General features: G+C 45.8%; 1 protein-coding gene across 1 annotated transcript; it reads left to right on the top strand.

Annotated features, from left to right (window-relative positions):
- The first annotated feature begins 692 nt into the window (after window positions 1-692).
- LOC124686184 (NADPH--cytochrome P450 reductase) lies at window positions 693-6,141 on the top strand. Its single transcript, XM_047220177.1, has 17 exons — window positions 693-1,031; window positions 1,847-1,906; window positions 1,987-2,060; window positions 2,364-2,505; window positions 2,621-2,657; window positions 2,738-2,807; window positions 2,903-3,094; window positions 3,203-3,295; window positions 3,579-3,807; window positions 3,896-3,979; window positions 4,059-4,210; window positions 4,297-4,393; window positions 4,892-5,029; window positions 5,115-5,192; window positions 5,300-5,422; window positions 5,523-5,636; window positions 5,752-6,141. The coding sequence occupies exons 1-17, from the start codon at window positions 693-695 to the stop codon at window positions 5,830-5,832; spliced, it is 2,103 nt and encodes a 700-aa protein (XP_047076133.1). The 3' UTR covers window positions 5,833-6,141.
- The last annotated feature ends 902 nt before the right edge of the window (window positions 6,142-7,043 follow it).

Raw genomic sequence — 7,043 nt, 5'->3', positions numbered from 1 at the left:
GTCGCGACGGGAGACAAGAGAGGGAACTGTGTACAATTTGAGATATATATCCAAAAATGAGAAGGAGTATATATTTGGTGGGGCATCTAGTAGACCATGTACGGCTCGCACACAACACACGTGCTCGGATAGTCCTCGCTCGTTCCAAGCATGTGGTACACAGCGCAACGGAGAGATTTGCAGCATGCTATGTACTGTATTAATTTCCCCGGGTTGGTTTTGGTTCGTCGACGTCATCGCCCACGGGAAAAGAAAAGGAAAACACGAGCACGGCCGCCGCGGACAGAGAAGTAGAGAACTTGGCGCGAGAAAAGCAGGCACGTCAGTACGACCGCCACCCAAACCAAACCTACCACCAGTACACCAGGTCCACGCATCCCCCGCGAGCCCGTTCCTTCGCGCGGTGCCGGTGGTAGGTGTGTTGACCATGGCCATGGCGTTTGGTTGCGCCAACTCCACGACCACGAGTAAAGCGCGCCGGGAGTAGTATATAGAGCCCCCGCCTTCCCCGCCCACCCGCCTCAGGTTGGAAGTAGCTGCCTGCCGTCGCTCGCGCGTTTACTACTGCCACCACCTCCTTCTTCCCAACGCTCTCCCACCCACCTACCCACGCCAACGTGACCGGAGCACCACAATCTTTCCGACTCCGCCACGCCAACCACGCGCGCGCGCACAGCTGCATCTTCTGACCGATGGACTCGGCGGCGGGGCCGATGGAGCTGGTGGCGGCGCTGCTGCGGGGCATAACGCCCGCGGAGCTGGCCGGCGGCGTGCCCGCGGGGGAGAGGGCGGAGGTCAGGGCGCTGCTGGCCACGCTCGCGGCCGCCGTGCTCGGCTGCGCGCTGCTCGTGCTCTGGCGCAGGACGGCGGCGGGCAAGAAGCGCAAGGACGCCGACAAGGCCTCCGCCGCGCTCGCCACGCACGGCAAGAAGGCCAGGCAGGGAACGGACGACCAGCCCGCCGACGACGGCAGGAAGCGGGTCGCCGTCTTCTTCGGCACGCAGACAGGCACCGCCGAGGGGTTCGCCAAGGTTGGTTAATGCCGCCCGCCTGCCCGCTCTCTCAACCACAATCCTCTGCTGTCCAACCTTCTTCTCCGTAGTAACTCTTACTACTGTAGTACCGAATTTGCTTGTGTGGACACCGCACCGTACGTGATGGTGGTAGGTAGCTGGATCCCTCCCTCGTTCTTGGTCACAAGTAACTGGATGACATCACCGATGGGCGATGATGGAGACGGCCGAGCGGGCCTCTGAATCTTTCCGCGCATCGTTTTCCTGCCGGCCTTGGGATCCAGCTTCGTGGGAACCCAGTTACCGCGAAATTTGACGAATTCAACACCACAAAAACAACAACAATTAGTTTGATTATTCTGGCCTTGTTTAGTCCAGCTGCCACTCTACTGGCCTGAGAATAATAATAACAGAGTGCTGCAACCTCGTTTCAAGGTCGTAGCAGCCACACAACATGTGCGACAGTGAGATCTTGACCAAAATATTAAAGTACCACAAGCCATCCCGGTTGATACTAGTACTCTCTAGGGTGTCAACTGTCAAGGAGCTGGTTGGCTAAACAACCTCTCACCTGCTTTCCTGGTCCAGCTTGTTAGATACTACTACTAGAGTTTTCTTTGATTTGGCTTAACCAACTGGTGGCTCATGCCATGTGAATGAGGATCGAGGGACAAAAAAGTGGGAGTTGTGTGGTAGATCCGTAGATGGGAGGGAACATGCAAGAAGCAACAGTCTTTTCTACTTTTCGACCTCTGTTGTAATGTTAGGTGTATGCAATCTCATGAGTGTGTTATCATCTTCTAATCATTATTACTATTCTCCCTACTTTGCAGGCACTCGCTGAGGAGGCAAAAGCAAGATACGACAAAGCCACTTTTAAAGTTATCGACTTGGTAAGCACAGACATCTAACGATCAAAACAGAAGCATCATCTCAGATGTTCTTATGCACAACGATGGCTCTGTATATGTAGGACGATTATGCAGTGGAGGATGAGGATTACGACAAGCTAAAGAAGGAGAAGCTAGCGTTGTTCTTTGTTGCCACGTAAGATGATCATCCCTTTTGACTACGCCCTTTGCATTTTATTGTTTTGAAGAGTATTATGCTCCAGCTCAGAGAATGGCGTCGAAATACTTGCTTTGTGTTTCTGTAGAACAAGCATCATTCTTCTGTTAAAACTTAAAATCAAAGAACATGGTGATGGCATCAACTGAAATGAAATGCCTCATATTTTCAAACAAATGGCTTAAATATAAAAACATCGATGGAAAATATTAACTCTTTGACTGCTCTGTTTCATATTACATCGATGGAAGCTTAGTAATATTATTTTGGTTAATATTTCAGCTACGGAGATGGTGAGCCCACCGACAACGCTGCTAGGTTCTACAAATGGTTCACAGAGGGAAATGAGAGGGGTGTGTGGTTAAATGACCTCCAGTATGCTGTGTTTGGTCTTGGCAATCGTCAGTATGAGCATTTCAACAAGGTACTCATAGAGTCACACTGTCATACATTTCACTTGTCAGAACTTAGTGTTCGGCTCCCAGCTTGTGAAATCCTGTTATTCACTAACATCTTATTCTTTTGCTTCATATTTATAGATTGCCAATGTGGTTGATGAGCTCCTAACTGAGCAAGGTAGGTCTTATGGCTCTCTTACCTCGCTTAATTCCTTATCCAATATGTTCAGTTCATCTAAATGTTTTCTGTCTGTTTAGGTGGAAACCGCCTTGTTCCGGTCGGCCTTGGAGATGATGATCAATGCATTGAGGATGATTTCAATGCATGGTATACATTCTCTATTTATTTTCAAGATGTTTTTTCTTATGTATTTTTTCTTCTTCATTGTCATTACATTGCTTCATGAACTCTTGTGCCCTCAGGAAAGAATCTCTCTGGCCAGAGTTGGATCGGTTGCTCCGGGATGAAAATGATGTGTCCACAGGCACTACATATACAGCTGCCATTCCTGAATACCGGATTGAATTCGTTAAGCCCGAGGAGGCGTCCCTCTTGGACAGAAACTTCAGTCTTACAAATGGTCATGCAGTGCATGATGCTCAGCATCCTTGCCGGTAATTAAGAATGCCACTGCGAAATTCTCACTTTTGCACTATGTGGCCCCAAGCGTATATGTAATGTTAAGATGAATTAATAAGTTGCAAACTACCATGCATATTTAGGGCTAATGTGGCGGTGCAGCGGGAACTCCACTCTCCTGCTTCTGATCGTTCATGCACTCACTTGGAGTTTGACATTGCTGGCACCGGTCTTACGTAAGTCATCCGATGATTATTATCTTTCTTTGCTGTGAGTCTAAATATTGTTTATGCTATTCTATTGTATATTTTTCACGAGAATTTGAGGGTGGAGATCATACGGAATACTCAAAGTTGCAAACATGGTAGTTATTGAAACTATAATTTGTGAATACATCGGTGACTGCTCCATTCAAACACCCCGCTTTCTTGGTGAAAAGCCAATCAAAGTTGTCATTAGTTTGTGTACTATAAAATTTCCTTCACTGTTCTTAACATATTCTACCTTGCTTCTTATCAGGTATGAAACTGGTGACCATGTTGGTGTATACACCGAAAACTGCCCAGAGGTTGTAGATGAGGCAGAGAAGTTGTTAGGCTACTCGTCAGAGACTTATTTCACCATCCATGCAGACAAAGAGGATGGTAAACCACTAGACGGTGGTTCTCTTGCTCCTCCTTTCCCCTCCCCAATCACTGTGAGGAATGCACTGGCTCGATATGCTGATCTTTTAAATTCACCAAAGAAGGTGAGTCATTTAGCAATTCACAGTATCTCTAGAGTTTCTGAAAAGTTAATCGAGTGTCACTGACCAAAGTGTTGTGTATGATTTCCAGAGTGCTTTGGTTGCGTTAGCCACTTATGCTTCGGATCCTGCTGATGCTGACCGTTTAAAGTTCTTGGCATCTCCTGCTGGGAAGGTCGGTTTCTCTCTCAAGCTTTCTCATTTTATCAAATCCCAAGATTCTGATATGTAACATGTTTATGTTCACGATGCAGGATGAGTATGCTCAATGGATTGTTGTGAGTCAGAGGAGCCTACTGGAGGTCATGGCAGAGTTCCCTTCTGCAAAGCCTCCACTAGGAGTCTTCTTTGCAGCAGTTGCTCCTCGTCTTCAACCAAGATACTACTCAATTTCGTCTTCACCTAGGTAATGATCCTGTTCATGCCATTTTATCACTCTTGCGTAATAGTTTTTTCCTTTCTTGGTTTATAGTTTCTTCTTTTGTCCACCAGCATGGCACCGACCAGGATCCATGTCACATCCGCGCTTGTGCGTGAAACTACTCCTGCTGGAAGGGTACACAAGGGAGTCTGCTCAACTTGGATCAAGGTAACTTCAAGAACAGTAAACCTTTGTACTATTGCACATTGATGTTACATGTATGATGTATATTAGAGCATAAACACCATAGAAAGGCACCGGTGATAGATGGCACTTAGGGGTGGGTGCTTGCTGGGGTGCAGAGAAACTAAACTAGTGACAAGGACTTGAGTGACTTGAGGCTAATTGGTTATTGCTTACGACTTATTTCCAATGAGAATATGCCACACCTGTGTGGACAACACCTACAATCAAATGATTGCTTTAGGATATACAGTTATAGATCTAAAAAAAAGGATATATAGTTATACACCAAATAGTAATTCACGTTTTTGATATATAATTTCATCATTGCTTATCTGTGACTTAAAACTTGCTTGCTTAGTCTTGAGTTTAGTGGAGATGATGTCAAAGTAAAGTAAAACTGAAACAGCTAAGTCGAAAGTAGTCCCTTAAACCATAAGCACATTTATCTGAGACTGCTCTACCATTGAATCCAATTTTCAGAATGCTAATCCATCGGATGATAGCTGGGCTCCAATTTTTGTGAGGCAATCAAACTTCAAACTTCCCGTTGATCCTTCAGTGCCGATTATCATGATTGGCCCAGGAACAGGTCTTGCACCTTTCCGTGGCTTCTTGCAGGTTTGTTGTTGTTCGATGATAATTTTGTAACTCTACTGTTGGTTAGGTCACATTACTAACGTATAAATTACATTCATGATATCAGGAGAGGTTGGTACAAAAAGAATCTGGAGCCGAGCTGGGTCGATCAATATTCTTCTTTGGATGCAGAAACAGCAAAATGGTACGTACTATACACCAATACACAGTCTGCATGACATCAAACATCTTGCAGAATTTTGTATCTCCGGATGTTTCCTTATTTTAGCTGACACAATTTTGACCTTGTAGGACTTCATCTATGAGGATGAGCTGAACAACTTCCTTGATCAAGGAGCGTTGTCTGAGTTGGTTCTAGCTTTATCTCGTGAGGGTCCCGCTAAGGAATATGTGCAGCACAAAATGGCGCAGAAAGTAATTGAGCTAGTAGCCACTTTCGTACAGCTCAGTCTAATTACTAAATCTTATTGTTTGTTCGGCGATTCTTATATCTCTTATCTTTATCCATATACAGGCATCTGAGATCTGGGACGTCATCTCCCAGGGTGGTTACATTTACGTTTGCGGTGATGCCAAAGGCATGGCCAAAGATGTGCATAGAGTTCTCCACACCATTGTCCAGGAGCAGGTATTTCTCACATGCTTGGTGGTTGTGGTTAAATTACTTCCTTACCAGTATAAATGCCTCATTCAGAGTGCATCTGATAACTCTCAAACAAATCTAAACCATTTTTGCATTGCAGGGATCACTTGACAGTTCAAAGGCTGAGGGCTTTGTCAAGAACCTCCAGACAGAAGGTAGATATCTGAGGGATGTGTGGTAAGAGGCGATCTCGAGGACACGAAATATGCCCGATATACATGGGCCACAATATTCATTCATCAAAGTACAGAAGATTCAAGAGAAATGTATCATTAGGAGATTACTGACATGGGACTAAGATCAAATGCTTTAGAAGCTTCATGCTTTCATTTTTCTTCTTTCCGTTCTTTGTAAGATTAGAGAGGTTTTTGCACCTGTGTATTATATATTCTTTTCTTTTGAGCTCTTTCTATGTATAAGATGAGGACATTTTTTGGCAATAAGCATATGCCAGTGTCATGATATTGATTGTCGCCGGTGTTACAAATGACTTTTATTTGTCTTTGCCTTGCTCTCCTACATGCCATTTTCCCCTAAATTTTTGGTTTTCCTGTGAAACAGAAAGGTGCATGCTGCATTAAGCGAACGGGGGCCAGTTTGTTCTAATATTGACCCTTTTGTTTGATCTTTAGCAAGTATGCCAAAGAACTGAAGGTAGTTGTTAAAACCTGGCAAACAATGTTGTTTTCAGTTTAAAGTTCAAGTTTCAAAAAGGAAACTGCTGGGCGTCCCCGGGGATCTGATTTCCCAGCCCCCGGGTCCGTAGCCGTCGGATCAAACGTTCTGGGCCGTAGGATATGGTCGGAAGGGAGACACGGTCCCGCTTTTGCTACCGGGTAGAAAAAACTGTCCGACTGCAGCAAATAACATGTGTCTTCCACCTCGCGTCCGCCAGCTCTCGTCCGCAACTCCGCCTCTGACGACGGCCGCGCGGCAACCGCCGGCGACAAGCCCTGTAGCAACCTCCGCCGCGTAATCCATGGCGCATCTGCTCCGATCCGTGCCGTACCCCCCTCCAGGCCATAAGAACCACCTAGTCCCACCACCAATTGTTGCTTCAAGCTCTAGATCTAATCAGGGTCCTCGCCGGCGAGCTGCGGCACATACAGCGAACGTCAGTGCTGGCGAGCCGTTGCAGCAACCCATCCATGGAAGATTTAACAACCCTCCAGTGTTTTTCGACCACAACCCTGAAGATGACCAACCAGCTGCATCGGTGAGTTCTTCCCTCCAAATCTCTATGAGTTTTGCTGCTGCAGTTTGCTTCTATGCTGCAAAAAATTGGAATACTTAGTTACTCGGTAGTCAGGTGATGAAAATTGCTACAAGTGATGAAAATTTGTCTTGTATTAAGAAAATTTGTGCTCATGCAACAATGATGCTGCATATAAA

The sequence above is a fragment of the Lolium rigidum genome, chromosome 1, assembly GCF_022539505.1.
Source record: "Lolium rigidum isolate FL_2022 chromosome 1, APGP_CSIRO_Lrig_0.1, whole genome shotgun sequence".
In the NCBI taxonomy this organism is placed as follows: Eukaryota; Viridiplantae; Streptophyta; class Magnoliopsida; order Poales; family Poaceae; genus Lolium; species Lolium rigidum.
The sequence above is the reverse complement of the archived record's forward strand: the minus strand, read 5'-3'. Positions and strand labels throughout refer to the sequence as shown.